This window comes from Salmo salar, chromosome ssa15 (genome assembly GCF_905237065.1).
Source record: "Salmo salar chromosome ssa15, Ssal_v3.1, whole genome shotgun sequence".
Classification (NCBI taxonomy): Eukaryota; Metazoa; Chordata; class Actinopteri; order Salmoniformes; family Salmonidae; genus Salmo; species Salmo salar.
In genome coordinates this window covers 74,351,327-74,376,893 of record NC_059456.1, presented here as the reverse complement: position 1 = coordinate 74,376,893, position 25,567 = coordinate 74,351,327, and the positions used below count along the sequence as shown (strand labels likewise).

Sequence of the window (25,567 nt, the reverse complement as noted above, 5' to 3'; positions counted from 1 at the left end):
TTGGTGAGTCTAAAAAATAGTAGTTCTGCTAGGTCAGTTGCAGCCTTCAGGAAGGCGTTGTTGGAATTTTTTGTTTAGAGGTGACAATCCAGATGCATAATTTTATCTAGGGTCTATTTGAATGTGCAGTCAATTTTACTGTGTTGTTGATGAGCTGATGAGAACTTAACAATTAGGCACCAAACTTGTCAATTTTGTCAAACCAACCAACAGAAGCCAAACTCTATTAGAAACTGTATTCGTAAGGGCAGTCCCACCTATGCAATAACAGGGAAAACACTGGCCTATTTATTTTTGTTCACTCCAGCTCATTTGTATGTTATAGTGGACATTTATTGCAAATTGGAATGAAATTGCAATCCACATGTGGATAAGTTGAATTTCATACAGAATTTATGACATTCAATCGGCTGCATTTTAATATATAGAGTTCATTAATTGCACTGTTGTAATGTGTATTGTGTGTTGACCAGGCCTAAGCAAAGCTGCAAAACGTCAGCACATCTTGAATATAGCCCTGACTTTTTTTCTCTCGTAGCCCAACAAACCTGTTGTCGATTGGTCCTACATTTCTGACCTCCACATTGCAGCCAATCAACACTTAGGAAACAATTCTGTTATGGCACAATAAGGAAGACAATAACAGATGCAAGCCTACAACTGAAGAATACCCAAAGCTTTATTCAAGATTAATCTAAAGGAAAGTATGTTGAAAAATTGTAAATACCTTAAGAATATCAACTGCATAGCAGCTACTGCATTCAAATGCCTGTAATGTCATCGATGTGAACCCTCTTATCATTGCTCAGTTAGCTAACTTTAGCTAAAGCATTCGTTAGCTAGCCACACGTTTGTTGTGTTAACGGTCAATGACAGCTGGTAGATTGGCTGTAGAATTATTATCGGTGTGTTTCAGTTGTATTATTAGCTGTATTGCTATCTAACTGGCGAGTGGAATGGGTCCGCAATGAGTTTGCAGCCAAGTGACCTTTTGAGTTGATAGCTACAGCTTGAGGTGTTCTCGTTAGCCAGTTTGCAAGTGCAAGCTAACCGTAACGTTGATGCGACTAATGTGCAGCTGATGATAGCTTACGTAGGGTAACCGTGTTGAAATAACTAACGTTAGCTAGTTAGTATGTCAATATCGGAAACCTGGTTTGTTTTGAAGATAGATAGTTAACGTTAAAGTGATGCAGCAGGCGATCCAACAAGAATATGTGGATAGAACATTGTGATATGAAACTTGATTTGGTATCTAGCTATAGTTATCTATCCATACAATTAAGGCTGGTGTTGTTTGGATGAGGTAACAGTACAGCACAGGCTCTGCTATGACACGGTATGTGTCGACTGGGCCTCAATCTTAATTTAGCTACATTAACTCAAGTGATCACCAATCTCATGAAAATAAATCAATTTTAACATTCAGATAACATTTTGTAAGGTCTGACTAGGCCTATCGTGAAGCATGAGCCCCATTGTTAACAATAATGGCTAGCCCTATCTAGTTAGCTTTTTCTGTCTGTCTAGTGACTAGTCTGTGCATTAGCCTCGATATCTAACGTTACCCTTGTCTTTTTGTCTTGACTAGTGCATTAGCTAATAGTTAGATTTCAATTGAATTAGTTAACAAAGACCTTTGTGCTACAAAACATTTAAAAGTCATGGTAACTTTCATACATTACTAATCAAATATGACTGGTACTGTCAAACAGTTAACGTTAGGGATTCATCATCCAAACTATTGCCAAATTTACTGTACATTTAGTAAAATTGTTACAATAACCTACTAATCGGTCCAAATGACCTTGACAAAAGCTTCTCCCCTGGTCCTGCTTTGCATGTGTTCCTGACCCCGATGTTAGACACTGACAGAATGTTTCCAACTGTAGTTCTGGTCGTTCTTCTCTGCCGTCATTGCGTTGCCATTTTCTTCGAATAGGGGCTCCAAAGATAAAGGTGAGCTTGCAAAGAAACACGTCTGTTTCTACTACAGTAAGATTGTCAGGTCATGTACAATGATGTTTTGCTGCTACTCTCTTACTATTTTCTTTATTAATATATATGTTTGTCTCTTCTTACAGACAGAAGCCTGGTCAAAAATGATGCAGTGAGCCCTGCATCGATTCTGAAGATGGTAAGCATGCGGTGGACTACTTCAGCCTAAATCCAATTGAAATGTGTTGTTTTATCATATCTATCCTCAGGTTTGTAACACAAAAAATGTAGTTTAGGTCACTCCCTTATCTGAAAATACAAATGTAAGTAAGTGGTTTTCAAGACCATGTGACATACCAAGCATTTAACCTGTCTTTCACATCCACAAGGCGTAACTGCAAATAACATATAGGCTCACCAATAAAATGTTATTTGTCACATGCTTTGTAAACAACAGGTGTGGACCAACAGTGAATGCTTACTTATGGGCCCTTCCCAACAATGCAGAAAATAGAGAAGTAATAGAAAAGTAAAACACGTAATGGATACACAATGAGAAACGATAATTTGGCTATAATCAAGGGGTACCACTACAAGGTAATTTAGCAGTGGAGGCTGCTTGGGGGAGGACGGCTCATAATAATGGCTGGAATGGAGTCAATGGAAAGGCACGTGTTTAATACCATTCCATTGAATCCATTCCACCCATTATTATGAGCCGTCCTTCCCTCAGCAGCCTCCACTGGATATGTACATATAACTAGGAATAAATTGACAGATGGTAGCAGCAGCATATGTGATGAGTCAAAACATTTAGTGCAAAAAGGGTAAATGCAGACAGTCAGGGTAGCTATTTTACTTTACTAAATAGTTAAGTAAACACTTAGCCAAATAGCTGCTCTTATCTGGATAGTACATGACTTTACCAGTCAAAGGTTTGGACATACCTACTCATTCAAGGGTTTTTCTGAATTTTTTACTATTTTCTACATTGTAGAATAATAGTGAAGACATCAAAACTATGAAATAACACACATGGAATCATGTAGTAACCAACAAAGTGTTAAACAAATGAAAATATATTTACGATTCAAAGTAGCCATCCTTTGCCTTAATGACAGCTTTGCACACTCTTGGCATTCTCTCAACCAGGTTCACCTGGAATGCTTTTCCAAAAGTCTTGAACGAGTTCCCACACATGCTGAGCACTTGTTGGCTGCTTTTCCTTCACTATGCGGTCCAACTTATCCCAAACCACCTCAATTGGGTTGAGGTCGGGTGATTGTGGAGGTGGGTTGGGTCAATGTCCTGTTGAAAAACAAATGAAAGTCCCACTAAGCGCAAACCAGATGGGATGGCGTGGCGCTACGCTACAGAATGCTGTGGTAGCCATGCTGGTTAAGTGTGCCTTGATTTCTAAATAAATCACTGACAGTGTCACCCGCAAAGCACCTCCACACCATCACACTTCCTGCTTCACGGTGGGATCCACACATGCGGAGATCACCCATTCACCTACTCTGCATTTCACAAAGACACGGCGGTTGGAAACAAAATTCTCAAATTTGGACTCATCAGACCAAAGGAGATTTCCACTGGTCTAATGTCCATTGCTTGTGTTTCTTGGCCCACGCAAGTCTCTTCTTCTCATTGGTGTCATTTAGTAGTGGTTTCTTTGCAGCAATTCGACCATGAAGGCCTAATTCAAACAGTCTCCTCTGAACAGTTGATGTTGATGTCATTTCTCTTTGCTTATTTGAGCTGTTCTTGCCATAATATGGACTTGGTATTTTACCAAATAGGGCTATCTTCTGTATACCACCCCTACCTTGTCACTTGTGATTGGCTCAAAGGCATTAATTTGTGGCGTTTCTTTCCTTAACTTTTAACTGTTAATTGAAATGCATTCCAGGTGACTACCTCATGAAGATGGTTGAGAGAATGCCAAGAGTGTGCAAAGCTGTCCTCAAGGCAAAGGGTGTCTACTTTGAAGAATCTCATAAAATATTTTGATTTGTTTTAACACTTTTTTACTTGCGGCATGATTCCGAATATGTTATTTCATAGTTTGTCTTCACTATTATTCTACATTGTAGAATAATAGTGAACATAAATAAAATCAAACTTGAATAAGTAGGTGTGTCCAAACTTTTGACTGGTACTGTATATTAATGAAAGTATTCAGAGCCGTTAACTTTTTCCACATTTTGTTACATCACAGCCTTATTCTAAAATCTACACACAATACCCCAAAATGAAGCAAAAACTTTTTTTAGAAATGTTTGCTAATTTATAAAACAAACAGAAATCACATTTACATAAGTATTCAGACCCTTTACTCAGTTGAAACACTTTTGGCAGCGATTAAAGCATAGAGTCTTCTTGGGTATGACACTGCAAGCTTGGCACACCTGTATTTGGGGAGTTTCTCCCATTCTTCTTTGCAAATCCTCTCACGCTCTGTCAGGTTGGATGGGGGGCTGACGATGTTCGATCGGGTTCAAGTCCGGGCTCTGGCTGGGCCTCTCAAGGACATTCAGAGACATGTCCCAAAGCCACTCCTGCGTTGTCTTGGCTGTGTGCTTAGGGTCGTTGTCCTGTTGGAAGGTGAACCTTCAACCCAGTCTGAGGTCCTGAGCAGGTTTTCGCCAAGGATCTCTCTGTACTTTGCTTCGTTCATCTTTCCCTCGATCCTGACTAGTCTCCCAGTCCCTGCCGCTGAAAAACATCCCCACAGCATGTTGCTGCCACCATGCTTCACCGTAGGGACAGTGCCAGGTTTCCTTCAGACGTGACGCTTGGCATTCAGGCCAAAGAGTTCAATCTTGGTTTCATCAGACCAGAGAATCTTTTTTCTCATGGTCTGAGAGTCTTTAGGTGCCTTTTGGCAAACTCAAAGCAGGCTGTCATGTGGCTTCTGTCTGGCCACTCTTACCATAAAGACCTGATTGGTGGAGTGCTGCAGAGATGGTTGTCCGTCTGGAAGGTTCTCCCATCTCAACAGAGGAACTCTAGAGCTCTGTCAGTGACCATCAGGTTCTTGATCACCTCCCTGACCAAGGCCCTTCTCCCCTGATTGCTCAGGCCGGGCGGCCAGCTCTAGGTAGAGTCTTGGGGGTTCGAAATTCTTCCTTTTAAGAATGATGGAGGCCACTGTGTTCTTGAGAAACAAGCTCCGACTGGGAAAAATATTTTTGAACGGTCATCCAATTCGGAATTCCAAGTCAGTAACTCTGACATCTTTTTAGAGCTCAGACTTTCTGACTTGAAGATCACCGACATCATGATTTGACCTTGAGTTCCCAGTTGTCTTGCACCGATCGAACAACTTGGGAAACTAATTAGTGAAATAAATGAAAGCCTCACCAGGTAGCTACACATCTATTTTAGTTTCACTGTGCGCTCATTCAAAAAACAATATTTTTTTCCTTTTCCACAAACCATCTTTACGTGTTGCTTGATATGAGCAAGTTAACCCAAATGTATCAAAGAATAGGTCATGCTTCCACGATTTAGTTAGTGACTACTGCCTGGCCAGTGATCTAGCCAGCTGCATTTCAGTAATTACCTATCCTCCTAAATGCGGTGGTTGAAAATATTTGCCTGAAAATGAACTAGTCACCAGTTATTGTTGCCCGTGGTGTAATCATGTCTAACCCAGTTGGCTAATGTAGCATGTGTGCCCTTGAGCTCCAAAGACTAGATAGCTGTGTTTTTTGGCGTCCACGATTAGTTAGCTAGTTGGCTACTTCATGGCCAGTGTAACCCCTAGATTCTTGACTGTCGCTACTTTTCAGGACAGATACGCACACACACGATCATTGGGTTCAGGCGAGTTTATTGTAGTCTTCTTTGCCATGATCATAAATGAAAGGGAACTCAAATATCGCTGCAACGTTGAATTTAACACCAGACCAATACCAGGAGAGGGTGTTAGAACAATTTATTAGAGCCTTGAATAGAGACATAACATCTTGGAACTTATTCCCTTTTAGAATGAGAATATAATATTTTGTCGTACTTCTTACAAATACATGCAGGTGAAAACTGCTCCTGCTACACCAGCATGCTAGCTACCCAGCTACATTTGTCAGTAAATAACCTTCTAAATGCGATGGTCACTGGATAAACTAGCTGTGAGTTGAACATAGTTGGCTAAAATCTAACTAGTAACCATTTTGTTTCTGCTCATGGTGGAATTAAATCTAACCTGCTGGCTCCTGAAGCCTATAGTATTAGATGGGGCCGTGACGTTCTATCTGTGGAAAAAAACAACCTGTGGTTACCCCATTGGTTCACAGCAAAAACCTTTTTCAGCTGAGCTGTTTTATAAGAAAACGGCTTATATTAATCAAACACTGTAGCTAGCTAGCAAGCCCTCATCGGCGACAATGTTATAGGGTCACGGGAATGTCAGATTTGTATTTTAATTTTATGTAAACTGTCAATAGGCAGGTTTCCATTGACCCAGGTTTATTGGACAAAAGCAATGTTGCAAAAAAACAAGAATTGCGATGTGTAATCGAAACGGCAGGTATAGGCTAAGTTGTCTGAAGATGGACAACATTTTTATTTGGTCGACAGGGTGGATTTTTCTGTTGTCAAACTTTCTTTATTGCGACAAATTATGATTTCCAAATCATTGTGAAGGTATTTTAACATTTTACATTTTAGTCATTTAGCAGACGCTCTTATCCAGAGCGACTTACAGTAGTGAATGCATACATTTCATTTCATGCATTTTTTTTTTTTTTTTTTTTTGTACTGGCCCCCCGTGGGAATCGAACCCACAACCCTGGCGTTGCAAACACCATGCTCTACCAACTGTGCCACAGGGAAGGCTATGGTATGCCGGGCATGTGATGTTGTCGGCAATTTATTGTGTAATTTGCCTAAATGGGTAACGGAAACACTTCAACCACATTTTTTTTTATTGGACACTAGGTTGTAATTATTATATATTTTTTAGGTGTGACGCCATTACATCCAGCTGTTTTGATCGACACAAGATGGGTAAATGGAAACGCATCCTAGAAGGAAATTGTCATATTTTCAATGCAAACTTTCTAAATGTCAACAAAATAAATCACTGCACAAGTTAATGGAAACATAGCTATTGAAGTTGGTGGTTACTACTGGGTTCAGATCCGAGGTGAGAGAAATTGTCCGCCATGTTTTGTGTTTTGGTAAGGGCTCAGAGTGATGTCACGCACTTAAGAAGGCTCAACCAATCACCCGACGGGTTCTATGTCGAGACTAATGAATATTCATGAAATTGCCGCCCTCCCACCAATAAATCAAATAGTTTTTGTCTCCATGCAAAACTTCACAATTTGTTCACTCCTACCAATGAGACATGGTAGTCATTACTATGGCAATTCAAGATGGCGCTCCCCATACCTCTAATAAACATTTTTCAAGATCAAAATACAAAAAATAGATGTTTCTATATTACAAGCACATGTTTAGTATCAGTGGATTGAATACATCTCTTTGCTTAGCTTTAATTCCTGAAGTGTTTGTATTCCCCTTTATGGTAAAAACAAATTACATACATTTTTATAAAATTTGTAAAATAATAATCAAGAAATTATTAAATAGTTTGACAACCCTGTTTGTAAGCTTTTAAATGATAAAAATCTCAACCGTTTATCTTTTCCCGTGATGAATACGACATGGCTGTCTGGGGTATGTAAAATAGGTCAACTTTGAGCACCTTTTATCTCTAGACTGTTTTGGCATTCAGGTACAAAAAGTCACTTTCTAAACACTTCTACAAATTTGTATGAAAGGTTTCGTTCAAATAAAAAGGGGTGTTATCAAAAAGTGATTGAATTCAAATGGATTTTCCCAATACATATCTTATTGGCACATAAGTATCGTGCTCATATCGTGAGATCCTTGGCAATTCCCAGCCCTTGTTTTGAAGCTATAGTTGAACTAAGTCCAAAAATGTATGTACCAATTCCACATTGACGTTGTCGTGCGAGCAGGCAAATAGGAATGTTGAGCCCTGACTAGTGTGATTTGAGCTGTCAATATGGGGCTAAATGGATATTAAATGACAGGATCTTAATTTGTATATCTGTTCAATCATAGGTCTGAGCTGAGAGGTTCTCCCACCTGCTGATCCCTGCAAAAGGTTGCTGTGTCAGAAGACTCCAAAGAGACGAGTACGCAGCTTCCCAAGGCCATGGAAGACTCTCACACTTTATACATCTCAGAGTTGGGAGATGATGACAATTTAGAGGAGGAGGAGATGGAGGATAAGGCGCTTGAGGAAACTCACTGCAGTCTTTATTTAATGTCCATGGAAACGGATGAGCTGGCAGATTCAAGCAGAAGTTGCCAAAAACCTGAGGCCAAAGGCTGTGACCTGAAGCAGGATTTAGGATCGGTCTCCCATTCAACAACCCCTGAGCTCCCAGAGGATCCTGACCATGACCCTGATATAGAGCTCCAGGACTCATTTCCCTGCCAATTCTGTGAAAGAAATTTTACCAGCAAGCAAGGCTTAGAACGTCACATACACATCCACACATTAGCTAACCACCACACACACATATTTAAGTGTAAGTACTGCAGCAAGTCCTTTGGCTCAAAAATTGGCCGGCGACGGCATGAGAGGAGACATGAAAATGCAAAGGCAAGGCCTGGATCTTTAATAAAGCCTGTGGAGCCTCTAAGTTCTGCCCTACAGCGCAACGGTCCAGAATGTGGTTCTTCTCCCAGTAGCTCCGGTGCCTCTGTTTTGGCACACAGAGAACAGGCGTCTACGTCAGATGAACATGGAGAATTACAGGTTGGTCACACTTGCAAGTATTGCAAAAAGGTTTTTAGCACACATACAAACATGCGACGACATCAGCGCAGGATCCACGAGCGCCACCTCCGGCTCAAAGGTAAGGAAGCCCCACTGTTGCAAGAAGCAAAACATCCAAAGCTACCCCCTATTAAATCTCAACAGGATACCAACAACACAAGCCCAGTAGCAGTTCTTGAGATCGAAAGTGACCAAGAGGAGCAATATATGCTGGATATCTCTGGTAACATCTCTGAGAACCTCAGCTTTTATATAGATGGGAATATTGTATCAACAAGCACTGTCAGCGGCTGTGAGGTAGTTGAAGTGAACTCTGGATCTGCTACTTTAGTTGGACTAAATACTGTGATTATTAATCCTGCCCAGATCAGTCAGGCTCTTAAAGTAGAGACTGCTACTCACACAGGAAAAGGGATACCTGGTCAACCCTTGACAAAAAGGAGAACTGCCACACCACCTCTTCTACCCCAAATCAAAACTGAACTAGAATCGGAAGTTGTTGTGTCCTCCTCTTCTTCATCATCAATTGTGTCATCTTTGATAGAAAGTCTCATTCCTCAGAACACCGAGTCTACTATCCTTCAGAGAGAGAGAACAGTTTATCTGTCACCTAAGCTGAAACAGCTCTTACAGATGCAAGATTGCCTCAAACCCAGCTTTGCCCTGATCACAGAAGGCCAGAAGCTGTGTTCACCACTTTCCCTGACTGTCCTCCCAGCAGGATTGGGGAGGTTTAAAAGAAGGACAGGGTCTCCCCCAAACTCACCACAACAAAGCCCTATGTCGAATGTTGAAAGCACAACAACAGATGTGGGTGTTTCTATTGCTGTCAATGCCCCAACGTCAGAGAGCCAATGCAGTTCACCCGCATGCAGTTTATCCAGCAATGATGAGAGTGAGATCTCCAACAGTCCACCAGTAAACGATGCAATGACAACTCGTGTCTTGCAAGAGGGATGGTCCCCAATGAGTGGGGGTAGTTCCTGCAACCAGCAACCTTTGGACCTCTCAAATGCTGTCAAGAAAAGTGAAGACGAAGACCTGCGGGAAGCTGTGTTGGACTTGAGTGTGCACAGAAAGAGTGCAGATGATTCAGAAGCAAAGAGAATTTTAGTTACACAGCCCTTAAATAAAAAGAGGAAGCCAAACACCAGCATGTTGGAGAAGGTGCTGATGAATGAGTACGCAAACCTAGAGGTTGCTGCAGAGCAAGAATTAAGTATATTAGAAAATCATGATGCACCGTTAGTTACAGACTTTGCCATAGTTGCTGCTTCGGATATGTCACCTGCTACTGAAGGCGAGGTGTTCGGATTAACTTTGCCCTCTGCAGCACTTAGTCCATCCCCTTCCTCTCTCGCTTCAGTCACCAGGCAATCGATCCCATCATGCACCATAGCACTTGCTTCCCCATCTCCACATCCAGTCTTACCCACTGCTCCGTCGCTAATTACTGTTTTAGCACCACCAACATCTTCCTCTAGCAATTCCACAAATCAACCTATCCTTCAAGTATTGGCCCCTAAGATATCTCCTATAATCTGCACTGAAAATTCATTGAATTCAGCTGAGTGTGAGTGGAGAGCTGCTTTGCCAGATTGGGCTACCTCTAATTCTGCAAGCCAACTTGCCATCTGTAAACCCCTTGACCCAACTCTCAATCTACAAGGGCATGTGTTTCTCACAGATCACACTATAAATCAAATAGCTCTGAACACTACCACAGTTGAATCCAACATTGGATTTGAAGTGCCAACATGCTCTCCAGCTTTAACTCTAAACGATTCCCTTATCAACTCCTTTGACATTACTAGTAATACTGTTTTAATTGAATGCACAGTTGCTCTTGAAACCCCAGAGAACCTTGTCCCTACCACAATTGCTTTCCAAGAAAATAATTTTGAAACCACAGCACCTGCGCAAATTGTCATAAATCAGCAGCAGCTTCTATCCTTGCCTGATGAAACCGTTGACCCTACTATTTTAGTATCTTCTTTAGAGCAATCGGTTACCCTTTCAGCGCTGTCTGCAGTCATATCTGAATGTCCAACTCGTCAAGAATCCATTTCCTCCCCTGTTCCTGCCATTATTAAAAAGGAATCTAACCAAAAGGTAGTATCAGAGGACATATCTATCTGCCCCTCTAAAACGGCACCTCCCTTTGAGGGCACAAGTCAAGTGGAAGAATCCTCAAATGAGTCCCTCTCCAAGCTACAAGAGACTTTCACTAAGGAATTCATATGCAATGTATGTGATAAGCTTTTTCATTCAATGAAGGAACTGGGTCATCATGTAAGTGAGCATTCTGATGAATGGCCATACAAATGTGAGTTCTGTGTGCTGCTCTTTGGGAAGCCCACGGCATTGCTTGATCACAGGTCAACTCTCCATGGCGTCGGCAAGAGCTATGTTTGCGGCGCATGTACAAAGGAATTTGCTTATCTTTGCAACCTGAAACACCATCAAAAGGAGTTGCACCCTGGCCAGGAATGCAAATACACAGAGGAAGAAAATGGCAAGCTACGACCCCAGAATTACAACAATGCAACAAAAGTTAGCACAGAGGCTTTGTCCTACTGTGCCATGGCGGAGTCCAATAAACCTGTCATAAAAGATGAGGGAGAATTAGATGACGCTACTGAGGAACTCTTTACCACAATCAAGATAATGGCTTCTGAGGGAGGTAAACCCAAAGGCCTGGATGTTTGCCTTGGCATCAACCAACACTATCCCAGTTTTAAGCCGCCTCCGTTTCCCTATCACAACCGGACACCTGTTGGCTCTGTAGCCTCAGCTACCAACTTCACGACCCACAACATCCCACAAACCTTCAGCACTGCTATCCGATGCACTAAATGTGGCAAAAGCTTTGATAACATGCCAGAGCTGCACAAACACATTCTTGCCTGTGCAAATGCCAGTGACAAAAGACGCTACACACCCAATAAGAACCCCATTCCTCTTCGTCACTTTGCAAAAGCCCAAAATGGAGTACTGTCCTCTACTAATTCCACAAATGGCCAAAATGCTCTACACACGGCAAGTCAAACAAATCGTCCCAAACTCAATCAGGAGCCACCTACCAAGTTGAAGCTTAATGCACTCAACAAAAGGAAAAAACAGCTGGTACAGAGGGCCATTTCACAGAGGAGTAAGTCTACCTCTTTGACAAAGAAAACCTCTTCTCTAGTGGATGAGGAGCAAGAGATCTATGTCTGTCCACATTGCATTAGAGAATTCACATACCGCCGCAGCCGAACCAAGCACATGGCCGTCTGCCCCAGGAAACCTGCTGCCAAAGAGGCCAAGAAAAGAAAAGATGGCAGTATCTCTTACACTAAGGAAAATAACGGCCACCTTCGCAGAGAAGTCCTTCATTTGGAAGAGAAATCTGACCATGAACAGAAAAGCAGAGCCCATAGTTCTAGTCCAACAAAGAGGACAGTCATATTACCAGCTCATAAAGTCCTGTCAAACAAAAAAAGTAAATCCATCATTGCATTGGCAAGTGTCCAAACACCGCAAGAGGCACCCAAACTGACTGCATTGTCTCTTGTTCGTCCTTTCAACTCCCCACATCGTCAAGGCAGTAGGATGCAGCATGGTGTAAAGGAAATTCGTTCTAACATTACAATGGTGAAATCCCACCAACAACAACCACAGGTGGATGAGCACCCCTGCAGTCAGAGTGGAAGGGTGAGGGGACCAGTGACCCGCAGTCTACAGCAGATTGTTGTCACAGCTTCAGCAAAGGAAGAACAGCTGACCAGTCAGGAGCCACCAAGGGATCTGCAGGTATTCTATGCATGAATGCATGGCTAGCATGACAATTTTCTACCCTTCTCCCGAAGTGTGCACTCATACATATTCCCCCTCATGGATTTAAAAAGAACGGAGTGGTGTGAGGAATATGGTCGAGACTCATCTCCAGCCATGCTTGCATCAATCCAATACTTTTGAATACATGAGGAATGAGTGAACAAGTGTGGCAGGTAGCTTAGCAGTTAGAGCATTGGGTCAGTAACCGGAAGGTTGCTAGTTCGAATCCCTGAGCCAACGAGGTGAAATCTGTCGATCTGCCCTTGAGCAAGGCACACGTAACCCTTAATGCAGTGTTTTCCACAAGTACATGGAGTAGCCAGCCAAATAGAAAAAGTTGCCAGCCAGGGAGTTCCGGGCTGGGGGGGGTCCATCGTAGCCTAGTTAAATAAAGGTTAAATAAATATAAAAAATGTAAAAGCCTGACGATCACACTAAATTCACTAATATGAAAGCCAATGATGAATTTTCTAACTTCCGCTTTACCTATGTGGTTTTTGGCCCAACCCATTGGTTTCTGGACCAATCAGACGGCCCCGAATGTGTTTGCATTCGGTGACGGGTCCGGGATGTACTCAGATCCAGATTCATTGCGGAGAAACTAACGTCTGTGGGCGTAAAGTTTGAGTCTGGGTAGCTAGGCAAGGTCCGGCGGGCATTGAATTTTTTTTGGCAGAACACGCTGTATTTCGGTGGTCTCTGGTACATTCTAATGCCTTGATTCCATTGGAAATGCACAGCTAGCGACTTTACCTCCCAGATTGATAAAATTAGTTGTAGTATTGAGTAGAAAGACATCACTTTACAATTAAAATGACTGAAAATGTTTGAATTTGGTGTGTTTAGTAGTTTTTGATATCGTCTAGGTCTATATGATCAGGACTATTTTCTAAGTAAGAAACTTAAAAAAAACAAAAAAACATTAACACCTGTCTTCTCTTGAGATTAAAGTCATATTTACAGTTTTACTGCAACATATGAATTGCCACAATGTTTGATCTTCAAATAATGTATTTTATTCAGGGCATCACTCGATTAAAATCATTAATCAAGTTAATGGCATCAGTTAATCTTGATTAATTGAATTTATTTTTAAATTGCTCAGATTTGGCCCTAAAGAAAGGTTTTTCAATGTATTTATTATTTTATTAACTTTTATTTACTCAGGAGTACCCAAATGACACCAGTGTCTCATTTACAATGGTGCCCTGAGGACAAACAAATGACATCAATACAGCAACAACAAAAAGATAAACCACAAGATGGCAATAAATACATTACATCCGGTTATTACACGTTATTATAATCAATTGAAACAATTGCACACTTTAGTGAACTAATTTAACAACAGAGTTTTAAACTGCCCTATTGGCATCAGGGAATCCAGGTGCAATTTGTTTTGTAAGGTATTCCGTAACTGGTGCATTAAAACTAAAGTCCAGACAAGCGAGACCTCAAGAATTAACCAACCCTGCGACAGGTTTGGTATCTCATATTTTTATATTTCAACAGGGAAGTGAGGTATGTTGGACACTTGTGGAGCAGAGCTTTGTAAACAAGAAGGGAGTAATGAAGTGATTTATGGGAGTTTAGTGAGGCCCAGACGACCTTCTGATACAGGATGCTGTGATGAGTATTAAAACTGTCACCTGTAATAAAGCGAAGAATGCATGGTTTAAGAGTAGTTGCTGCTGCATTCTGGTAAATAGTATCACCATAGTCAAGAACTGGCAGGAAAGTTGACTGCACAATCTGCTTCCTGCTGTTCATGGATTGGCAAGATCTGTTTCTAAAAAAGAAGCCCACTTTAAATGTTAGCTTTTTAACTAGCTCATCAGTTTGTTTTTTAAACGTTAGATCTTTATCAATCCAAAGGCCCAGATATTTATAGGCAGCGACTGGCTCCATGAGCGGATCATCCAATAAGTGAAAATGTAGCCCACCTGAGAAATTGTTCTGTGAATCACAGAACATATATTTAGTTTTGCACGCATTAAGTAAACATTTTAAATCAACAAGGGCTTTCTGTAATATAACAAAATCAGATTGCAGCTCGAACATAGCTTTGTCAACAGTCGGTGCAATGGCATACATAATCGTATTGTTTGCATACAGATGAATATTACTGGATTTAATACATAGACCAATAATATTTAAATAAATAGTAAAGAGAACAGCTCCCAAAATCGTCCCCTGCAGTTCACCTTTCATAATATCGAGGAAACTACACTTGACACCATCAGAAAGCAAACATTGTGTCCTGTCTGTCAAGACCTCTTATCCAGGCCCATTTCAGGCCGTTGACGAGAGATGGTGTTGAATGCCTCGGAAAGGTCTATAAATAAATCAAATAAAATGTATTTATATAGCCCTTCTTACATCAGCTGATATATCAAGGTGCTGTACATAAACCCAGCCTAAAACCCTAAACAGCAAGCAATGCAGGTGTTGAAGCACGGTGGCTAGGAAAAACTCCCTAGAAAGGCCCAAACCTAGGAAGAAACCTAGAGAGGAACCAGGCTATGAGGGGTGGCCAGTCCTCTTCTGGCTGTGCCGGGTGGAGATTATAACAGAACATGGCCAAGATGTTCAAATGTTCATAAATGACAAGCATGGTCAAATAATAGTAATCACAGTGAACAGGTCAGGGTTCCATAGCCGCAGGCAGAACAGTTGAAACTGGAGCAGCAGCACGGCCAGGTGGACTGGGGACAACAAGTTGTCATCATGCCAGGTAGTCCTGAGGCATGGTCCTAGGGCTCAGGTCCTCCGAGAAAGAGAGAATTAGAGAGAGCATACTTAAATCCACACAGGACACCGATTTAAGACAGGAGAAATACTCCAGATATAACAGACTGACCCTAGCCCTCCGACACATAAACTACTGCAGCATAAATACTGGAGGCTGAGACAGGAGGGGTCAGGAGACATTGTGGCCCCATCCGATGATACCCCCAGACGGGGCCAAACAGGCAGGATATAACCCCACCCACTTTTCCAAAGCACAGCCCCCACACCACTAGAGGGATACCTTCAACCACCAACTTACCATCCTGAGACAAGGCCGAGTATAGCCCACAAAGATCTCCGCCACGGCACAACCCAAGGGGGGGCGCCAACCCAGACAGGAAGACCACGTCAGTGACTCAACCCACTCAAGTGACGCACCCCTCCTAGGGACGGCATGGAAGAGCACCAGTAAGCCAGTCACTCAGCCCTTGTAATAGGGTTAGAGGCAGAGAATCCCAGTGGAGAGAGTAATAAAGCAGCACAATGTTTTTTTATGATCTAGGCAATTTAACACATCTAAAACAAGCATAGTGGCTGAAACGGAGCATTATCCAGATCTAATACCAGATTGGTGCATATTTAGAATAGAGTTAAGTTACCAAAGTTCTTAGCTGGGAGTTGGTCAGGGATTCTAGTACCTTGGCTTGGCAAGATAAGTTGGAGATTGGGTGGTAATTATCTAAGTCAGAAGGATCTCTGCCTTTATGTAGGGGGAGGACATGTGCCACTTTCTAAATCTTAGGGAAAACACCAGTACCAATTGTCAAGTAAAAAAATACAAGTTAAAAGTACATCAATGAGTGGGGCAGAGAGCTGTATTAAGAAGGGGTCAAGTGAATCAGCCCATGTGGATTTCATTGCATCGTTCTTTAGCAAGGCAACTCAAAACAGTGCAGTGCGTTACAGGCATACTATGCTTTGATTATAAAGGACGGAAACACAATATCTACATCAGAATGTTTTAATAGCATTTTCTTCGTAAACAATACTGAAGTCACTAACATACAGCTAGCTATTAATGCTCCCAATGTTTAAGTAGGCCTACTCCCTATTATCAATGTTCTTGTGATACTTGCGCACAGTACACACACACACACACAGCTTTAAGTACTGTTAAAGCTTCAAGCATTCTAAATGAGTGTGACTATAGGAAAAAAATAACTGGTTCTATGGACACAAAGAACAAATTGCTTTTTAACTTGTCCAACAATGTTATGAAAACACTGTAATCATCTGTACTGTTCAGATAATTTTACACATATTGGCCTACACACACTCCCCCCCCTCCGCTCTGTCTCGCTCCTCTCAGTAGCCTATTCCTTTTCAGTTATTCCTGTGCCATCCACATTTGTGCATAGTCTAGTCAGTTGTCAAGTACAGGTTGCTAGCTAGGTAACATGACTAGTAAGCTAAATAATGTTTATCAAACCAAAGAAAAAGAGATTTGCAAGTAGTTTAAAAAGGCCCACGATATGTGCACGAATCTGTGGCAGAAAGAAAAAAACCTAGCTCCAGTATTATTGGGTATAACTTTTACACGGACACACGGACTAGCTGTAAAGGCACAAGCACATACTGTATCTATATTTCATGTTGTGATCTGCGCTTTAAAGGGACCATGCGGAAGCACGTGCGCTTAAAAGGTTACGTGTTATGCAGAAATGGATTTGTCATGCGTTAACATGTTATTAACTTTAACTTTGACAGACATAATTTTATTGTCTCTGCTGTTGTGGACACTTAGGAAACCAATGTGTTATTTTGTAATTTGGGTGAACTATCCCTTTAACAGTTTGGCCTGTTAATCAATCACTGTGGGTGGGATTTTCAGGGGATGGGGCAGGATGTTTGTCAGTCACAGTGTTGGTAGGGTTTCAGACCTGTAACTCAATCACTGTGGGTGGGACTTTGAGGGAAGGCGGTACATTAGTAATCTAGTCAGAAAAACTAGTCTAGTGTACTCTGTCAATTGGATTTATTGTGGCAAAAGCCTAAGAAAAAAGGTTGTGTTCTGTCATGTAAAAATGGGTTCCCTGTTGAGAAACAATCTAGAATTGCAGGAAAATGTTTTTACAAACTCAAACATTTTCGGGAGGACCGCCAGACCCCCCCAACAGATTGTGCACCCCCACATTATACAAGGTCAGGCGCCAATGAATAGACCTACAGGTATGATATAAGAATTAATCACGTATTTAACATGTTGACTACTCCCTTGTCGACACTTTAATCAAATCAGAAGGCCTATATCAATATATTTAATATCATATGCGTTTCTTTTTCATATTTTGTACTAGAATGAGTCTCGCCACTACCTATTTATTCCTGCAGTGCGGATTCAACATCTTCATCGAAGGTTTTCATAATTTATCTGCAGTTTTGTTCATAAAGAGCCGTTTGCAAACAACCCATCACTAGGCTACACTGAGAGAGTCCTTAGCGGTCACTGGCAAGTATCGTCATGGGCTTCGAATCCTAGGAAAATACAAACAAGATCTTTGGTTTACTTGTCCCGATGCTATACCGTTGACAAATAACTGTTTATTAAATCAGTTCGACACCTTTTATAAACTAGTCCAGTGGTATGTTTGTCCTGGGCTACAACAAAATTGTGTACTTTTGGGGGCGGTAGAGGACCGGAGTTGGGAACCTGGCACTGAACTAGTCAACACTTGCTATTTGGTCGCCAATCAAAGCGCACAGTAGCATATAGCCTACACCCCCTGACTCTGTGGCTGTGTAGGCCTATGAAACACGCGAAAGAAAATAAATGAATGTGGCACAAAACAATAATTAGTTACCACTTACATTACACAAGACCTAAAAATTTGTTCACAGGAGACAATGAAGAAGCATCATGTTCTCCCTCTGTGAAAATAATGTTGACTAAAGTCAACCACAGTGCACAAAAATAACACCGGTACTGAGAGGAGGGACAGACAGGAGACTGACAAACCAGCAGTTTTTCCCTGCCCTATCAATAGATCACTAGAAGATGCATATCGTTCATTCCGGGAGAAAGCTATTCTGACTTGTCTGACTAGCGAATTGAAACTTTTATATGAAAAGAAGCCTAGTTAATTAATGAAGTGCAAAAAGTAGCCGGCTTGTAATGAGTCTGTTATCGGCTATTTAGCCGATGGCTAGCGCTTATGGAAAACACAGATAATGGCTGATCCCTGGCGGTGACCAGTGTCTCGGGGAGTGGGATATGCAAAAAGTACATTTGCATTTCACACCTCACCCTTGTACATGTGTGAAACAGGACAAATAAAGGCACCCCCTATTTGACTGACGAGTGTACACTTGTTTAAGGGGGATTCATTAAAGTTGCACCTTTTCTCACATTTAATTTTTATATTCTCAGGATTCTTCAATTTGAGAGTCATCCAATGGACTGCTTCAGACAGTGGACAGTTGAGGATCATGATACATTTGTGGAGGCTTAATGAAATTAAAACAAATGCAAGAAGAGATGGAGAATGCAGCAGTGGGTAGGTGCAATCGGACAATGTATGGAGGCTTTCAGAGAACATTTTTGTTGTGCATTTCTTGTCCTTTTCATAGAATGTTTGGAAAAGACTGCTGTGCACTTTGAGAAACTTTACCTGTGATGGGCACGTGCATCACAGAATAAGTCATCTGATGATTATCTGAAGAAATTACTTCATTTAAAAACCCCATCCCTATGAATAACTAGTGAGGTTTGCAAGTGGCAATCATAGGTGCATGCAGTTATAAAATTTTATTTTTCAGTTATCTATATGTGTACTGTTATGTGGCTTTTTTTATTTGGAACCTAAATGCATGCTACCAGTTTATTGTAGTACTAGATTGCCCCTTTCTCACTCAGTCTGTCCAATTTTTAAATCACACTTTTTAGGTTTGAATGATCATCAACAAGTGAAACTCTGGATCTCTTAAAAGTATAGTTTTCCAAATATTTAACGTAATCATAATAATTGTCATACCTCAAGAGGAGTTATGTGGCTGTCTTAGAATTTTTATACAAGCTCCAAGGAAAGCCCTGAGAAGTAAACAATGCATGGAATGTGAGTATAAAAACCTAGAGCTGGGCGATATTTGATTAATTGGAATGTATGTTTTAGCGCAATATTCCAAATGCCTGTATCTCAGGAGTACATTTTTTTTTTTTAAATGTATGAGCATTTCTGTCAGATTTTTCTCACGTTGTACCTTCGCATTTACACACACCAAGCCCAGCCCCCTGCCACTCACAACAACAAAGATGAGAGATCACTTCTTCTCTGACAGTGGTTTCAACTCTTATTTGCATTTTAGGTTTGGTCCGACAGAATCTGTCATATGGAAACCAAAACACATAAAAAGGTTAATCTCCTCTATTACAGTAAAGTAATGTTTCTAATGTTTCCAGATAGCATATGAACACTCATAAATAATGGCAAAATGTGTAGAATTGCAGGAAATTTGCTTTAACGGTTTACTTTGGGCGCAATAAATGGGGTGTGCCTTGGGTGGTTAATCGATGTCATTCTGGTCATGCACGGCATGACCGACATAGCTAGTTTGTTAGCTAAGATAGTCACTTCTAGCTAGCCAGTAACTCCTCCAGTATGTGTTGACATCATTTCACACGATTTGTTTTTGGATGGAAGCTGTAGAGATTGGTAATAAATGGCACTTCTGTAGCCAAATATCTTATTCATCAGTATATATTTTTTTACCGCATTACATGACCTTGGAATTATGGTACATTGATCAGTTATACAGTTTAAAGCCGTTATTTTAGAGTTTTTGCCCAAAGTCTATCCTTTTTTTTAAAGTAGCTGTCCAGTGTTTCCAGATGTCTATGAAATATGATCTATATTTAATTACAATACGAGTTAATTTTAAAAAATTGGAAGAAAAAATATTTATGTTAAAAAGCAGCTGGGTGTATACCAGTCATTAAAATTATTCATGCAAGTAGACTGCTGATTGGCCAGCTCATCCTCCTCAGGGAGATGACATCATCCTCTTTGAGGAAATGGCAAGCATTTTTTTTTTTTATGGTCTGTTTGAGATAATTTTATCTCAAACAGACGGGGACCCCCGTCTACTGTTTGTCGTGGACTTGTCATTGAGAGATTGTTTATGAGACCTGTGTTAATAATTTTCTATAATGCCTCCTACAAGAAGTTAGTCATTATTAGTGAATGTGCATTATGCATGGTTCTGGTTCCATTTTTAACAAAAGACTTGAAAACCAGATCAGTGATTATTGCAGAAAAGCAATTTAAATAATGACAGTATTAGTGGGTCTTATGGTTGTGGTAGGATTATATTTACCCTAGGTATAATTTCACAAGCCATGCATTCTTTAGATTATTGCTGCCTGTTTTAAATGCAGGGTATTTTACCTTTAATTGTACAACAAAGCTTATTTAGAGAGAACATTTAAAAGAATTGATGTATATCGTGATTCGAACCTATGTTTGAAAAAATTTTGATTTTTTTGGGCGATATCGCCCAGCCCTATCAAAATCTAGACTAAAACATTATGTGCTGAATTCTTTCATTCAATGTCAAACACGGATATTCGCTATTGATATTGTCACAATATAACTTGAATTGAATTATATGAACTATTTTAGGCAAGGCTTCATACTCACATTATAAACATTATAAACATGCATTGTTTAGTTCACAGGGATTTCCATATAGCTTGTATGCAAATTCAAAGACCGTTATAACTCATCGTGAGCTAAGAAAACAATTAACATTGCAAAACCCCTGTGGTGCTGTTTCGCCCAATGCGGATCTCAGCTTTAAAGGTGAATTCTGTAAGAATGAAACATCTTGAAGGCCCTTAAAGCTAGAGTCTGGGATTGATACATCCATAAATTAATTATATACAGCCCATGATTTTTGAAGAATATAACTTCTACATACCTGCATTAGCGTACAACTGCCTTACCCAATCATAGTCCAAAATATAAGCTTGTAATTGTAAACAAAAAAGCATCACAAACAAATGAACTGATGTGGTTGTCATGGACCGTCAGTCCTTGCATTTAGATCACTGTGTATCAATTTGAGAGGGTTACATTTCCCTAGCCCCATCCCTCCGCTGTATACTAAATTAGGAGGCAGGGCGGCTGTTTTGTTTTTCGACAGTAGATTTCAAAAACCAAATGGCAGCCCTGCCACTTGTTTAGGCACTTCCTGTTCAGCCAGCAGACTATGTGAACAATGGAGAGGTTTTTATGACCAGTTAAGCTAAACAGCCACAATCAAGGAGTTTTTGCACATTTTTATATAAAATTAGGTTAATTTAGGCAAATTTTTCGAGCCCATGCAAACATGCAGAAACCTAATTGTGGATTATGGAAAATATATTACGCTGCACAAAGCCAAATCCTTTAATATTTTGAAGCAATTCATTGTTACGTTTTTGTTTGTAAACAATGGAGTAAAAAAGGCATATTTTGAGCTATGGTAGACAGATGTGCTAAGCTTGTAAAGCATTTCTACTGTAAGTTCTATTCTTCAATAATGACATATATTTAAGGTGTACCAGTCAAAAGTTTGGACACACCTACTCATTCAAGGGTTTTTCTTTATTTTTTTCACTATTTTCTACATTGTAGAATAATAGTGAAGACATATGGAATCATATAGTAACCAAAAAACGAATCTAAATATATTTCTAATTTGGACTTGGTCTTTTACCAAATAGGGCTATCTTCTGTATACCACCCCTACCTTGTCACAACACAACTGATTGGCTCAAACACATTAAGAAGGAAAGAAATTCCACAAATTAACTTATAACAAGGCACACCAGTTAATTGAAATGCATTCCAGTTGACTACCTCATGAAGCTGGTTGAGAGAATGCCAAGAGTGTGCAAAGCTGTCATCAAGGCAAAGGGTGGCTACTTTGAAGAATCCCTTTTTGGGTTACTAACTGATTTCATATGTGATGTTTCATAGTTTTGATGTCTTTACTATTATTCTACAATGTAGAAAATTGTAAAAAAAATAAATAAAGAAAAACCCTGGAATGAGATGTGTGTGTGTGTGTGTGTGTGTGTGTGTGTGTGTATGTATCTCAATAATTTAAATTACAATAGAACAGATCCCAGACTACTTTAATTCCATGAAGGAAAAAAAAGTTAATTTTAACTGATGAACATCTGGCACTTTTAGTGTTTTTCTAAGCAGTGGCTTAACCTGTTAATTTATTGGACTTCTTGTTCTTGGAAGGTGAAAAGGTAAACAATGGAACAATATTTATGCATGTGGAAATGGTTTCATATTATGTTAAGACAATTGGTAATTGATCAATTGTATTCTTCAAATATCAAGCATTACATCCCAGTAACAATTGTTAACCACTAGAGGAATATGTTTGCATATTTTATGTGGACATCCTATTTATTAGTTAAAGCTAGAATCCTTAAGGGTGAAGTTGCCACGTTCATGTACGATATTACAACAACAAAGAGGTTACTGCAAACAACACTGTATTTTTCCCCCTTGATACGCTCCCCACCTCTGCTTCGTCGACATAAGCAATAACAACGGCTGTGGGGCGGACAGTGACACTTCCATCTTTAAAGGGAATCAATTATTTAGAGATGTTTTTGGAAAAATGTTATGTAATGAGTCTAATTTAATGGATTATGGGAGACAAAAAACCTGCACTAGGAACCTACAGTAAATGGGGCTTACATTCATTTCAATTTCTCGACAATAATTATAAATTGTCTCCTATTATCCCCTATTCTAATGACTGAAATGTTCTGGCTATGCCATGAGAATTTAAGACTTAATTTTATGTTGCTGATGTCATTTCACTTTTCATTTTGGTAATTGGGTGCAAGTGAAGATTTAAGCACTTGAGATTTGGAAAGGGGAAAAAATGTTTTTATTATTTTATTACACAATTTCATCCCAAATTAAAAAGCACAACAATTTGTTTTTTCGTCCTTCACTCCTATCAATATTAAAACAACAAAGGCAAATAAAAGTGCTTTACAGTGTACTTCATATGTTTTGCTTGCTTTCACATAGTTTCAGAGTCGAGTAAAAGTATGTTATAATGGGACCCTTTGCATATACACTGCCCCATCGATAACTTGCTGCTTCTTGGGGTCATAAAAAAATGTGAGGTGCGTAAATTAATGGAAAATATTGAAATGGCCCATATTAAAGCTACATTCTGGGATTTGTTTTACAGCAAAACTGCAGCCCGCCACTTGTCTTGGTATACAGCTGAGGAATGGGGATTGTAATCCCCTCTGAAATTCATAGACAAAAAAACACCTGTAGGCTATAGGGGCATTAGTCATCGAATGGGCAGTGTACTATTATTGTATTCCGTCTTACAGATATAGTTTACAGTATCTTCTGTTAATGTTTACAAACGTAATCTATCTTGCTCTTGAATGAAGAGGGTTTTGGGGATGTTTTAATTACTGGAGAAATGTGGTTCTTTTATTTCATTCAATCCATTCACCTGACTTATTGGGGTGTGTAAGCAGTTTTCTGTGTTTTTAGGTTTATACAACATTAACAGGTCATTGTCTATTTAAGATATTACTTACTGGCATCTTGTGTAATTCATAGAATGAACCTGTGACTTGATTTGATATTATACATGTGGCAACAGCTTGATTAATATACTTGGAAGAATAATCAAAATGACTTCTTAAGATAAATAGATAACATGCGTATAGTATACATATTGAAGTTTCACTGTTGGCTCACAAAATTAATCAGAGAAACAAGGGTAACCAAAACAGGGTATGTTTTAGAATTGGGATAAATGTTTGTAAAACAGTATTCATTGTTTGTTTTAATCCTAGGAAGATTGTTGTAACCTGGGATTGGTGTAGTTTTTCCCATTTCATAGCAGACTGACTTGAGAGTGTCGGATATGTGGAAAATGTTATAACTGTGAAAAGTGCTTGTAGCATCTCAAAGTGTAAAATAACTCATGTATATTTATTAATTTAAATCATGTATCAACCTGAACGGTTCTTTGTGTATGATTTGCACTGTTGCATACATTTCTGAAATGTAGTTTTTTTAGTTAAGTGTTCAAAATAAATGGGGACTGTTAAGTTAATAAAGTGTTGGTTCCGTGCTGATGTTCTTGATACTGCAGGATACGGACCAGGTGCTTGGACTTGAATTTGGCGCTAAGAAAGTACTGGAAGAGCACCTCCGTTTGGTACTGGAACGATTTTCGATGATTTATAAGCTTACCTGCTCCGTTATAATTATCCTGCATTTTAATTTCAGATCTGTTTCAATTGACAGGTGCATCATTGTCCTGTTGCAGGAGCTGACAACCTCTTTATCCTGCGACATCCAAAAACCTGAATTTGTAGCCAGATCACCCCTAAGTACCTTCAAACCAAGTGCTGTATATCCAGTTGACTTGATTTGGCATTGCAATTTTGTACATGATAAGGATGGTTTTTGTTTAGCAGTTATGAAAGTTTGCTGGGATTTAGTAGTGGCTATTTACACATCCTATTGTTTACAATCTGTCCTGGTCCAGAGCACCTGACCTCAAACCGTGGTACCCACCACTAAGTCAATAGTGAAATGTTAGCCTTTTTTTGAATGAATAGCTGAATTGGCCCACATCTCTGCACAGTGCCTATAAGTATTCACCCACCTTGAACGTCTTAACATTTTATTCTGCTAGAAAGTGTCAGAGCGGATCTCTTATTGTCAGAGCAGATGGTCAGGGGTCCGGAAAACATAATTATATTCATTTGTACACTTCAAATTGACCACAAGTAAGCCCAAAAAGAGATTTGTATTTGAAAATGACAATTTCATATCTTGATTACATTGGGCCATGTTCACATACAGCAGGGGTCCCCGATTCCATTCAGCCGTGGGACGATTTTTCCTTGAGTGGATGGTTGAGGTGCCGGAACACACAGTGCCTTCACTCCCCTTTGTTATGGCAAGACTAAATAAGTTCAGGAGTAAAAATGTGCTTAAGTCACATAAGTTGCATCATATTTGAGTGACTATCTCATCTCTGTACCCCACACATTCAATTTATTCCCTCTGTCTAGCAGAGAATTTCAAACACAGATTCAACCACCAAGATCAGGGATGTTTTCCAATGCCTCGCAAAGACGGGCACCTATTGGTAGATGGGTAACATTTTTATAAAAGCAGACATTGAATATTGCTTTTGAGGATG

The 25,567-nt window shown here is 40.0% G+C and overlaps 1 protein-coding gene across 2 annotated transcripts; it reads left to right on the top strand.

Moving 5' to 3' along the window:
- Positions 1-609: 609 nt before the first annotated feature.
- On the top strand, positions 610-24,484 carry prdm2a (PR domain containing 2, with ZNF domain a). 2 transcript variants are annotated; one of them, XM_014146027.2, is made up of 5 exons: positions 610-704; positions 1,893-1,959; positions 2,085-2,137; positions 8,038-12,556; positions 18,738-24,484. In XM_014146027.2, exons 4-5 carry the CDS (start codon positions 8,132-8,134, stop codon positions 18,750-18,752), a joined length of 4,440 nt encoding a protein of 1,479 aa, XP_014001502.1. In that variant the 5' UTR covers positions 610-704; positions 1,893-1,959; positions 2,085-2,137; positions 8,038-8,131; the 3' UTR covers positions 18,753-24,484. The 2 variants fall into 2 exon arrangements, with proteins under 2 accessions (XP_014001502.1, XP_014001505.1); XM_014146030.2 differs by lacking the exon at positions 1,893-1,959 and having other exon boundaries at positions 616-704.
- Positions 24,485-25,567: the final 1,083 nt, after the last annotated feature.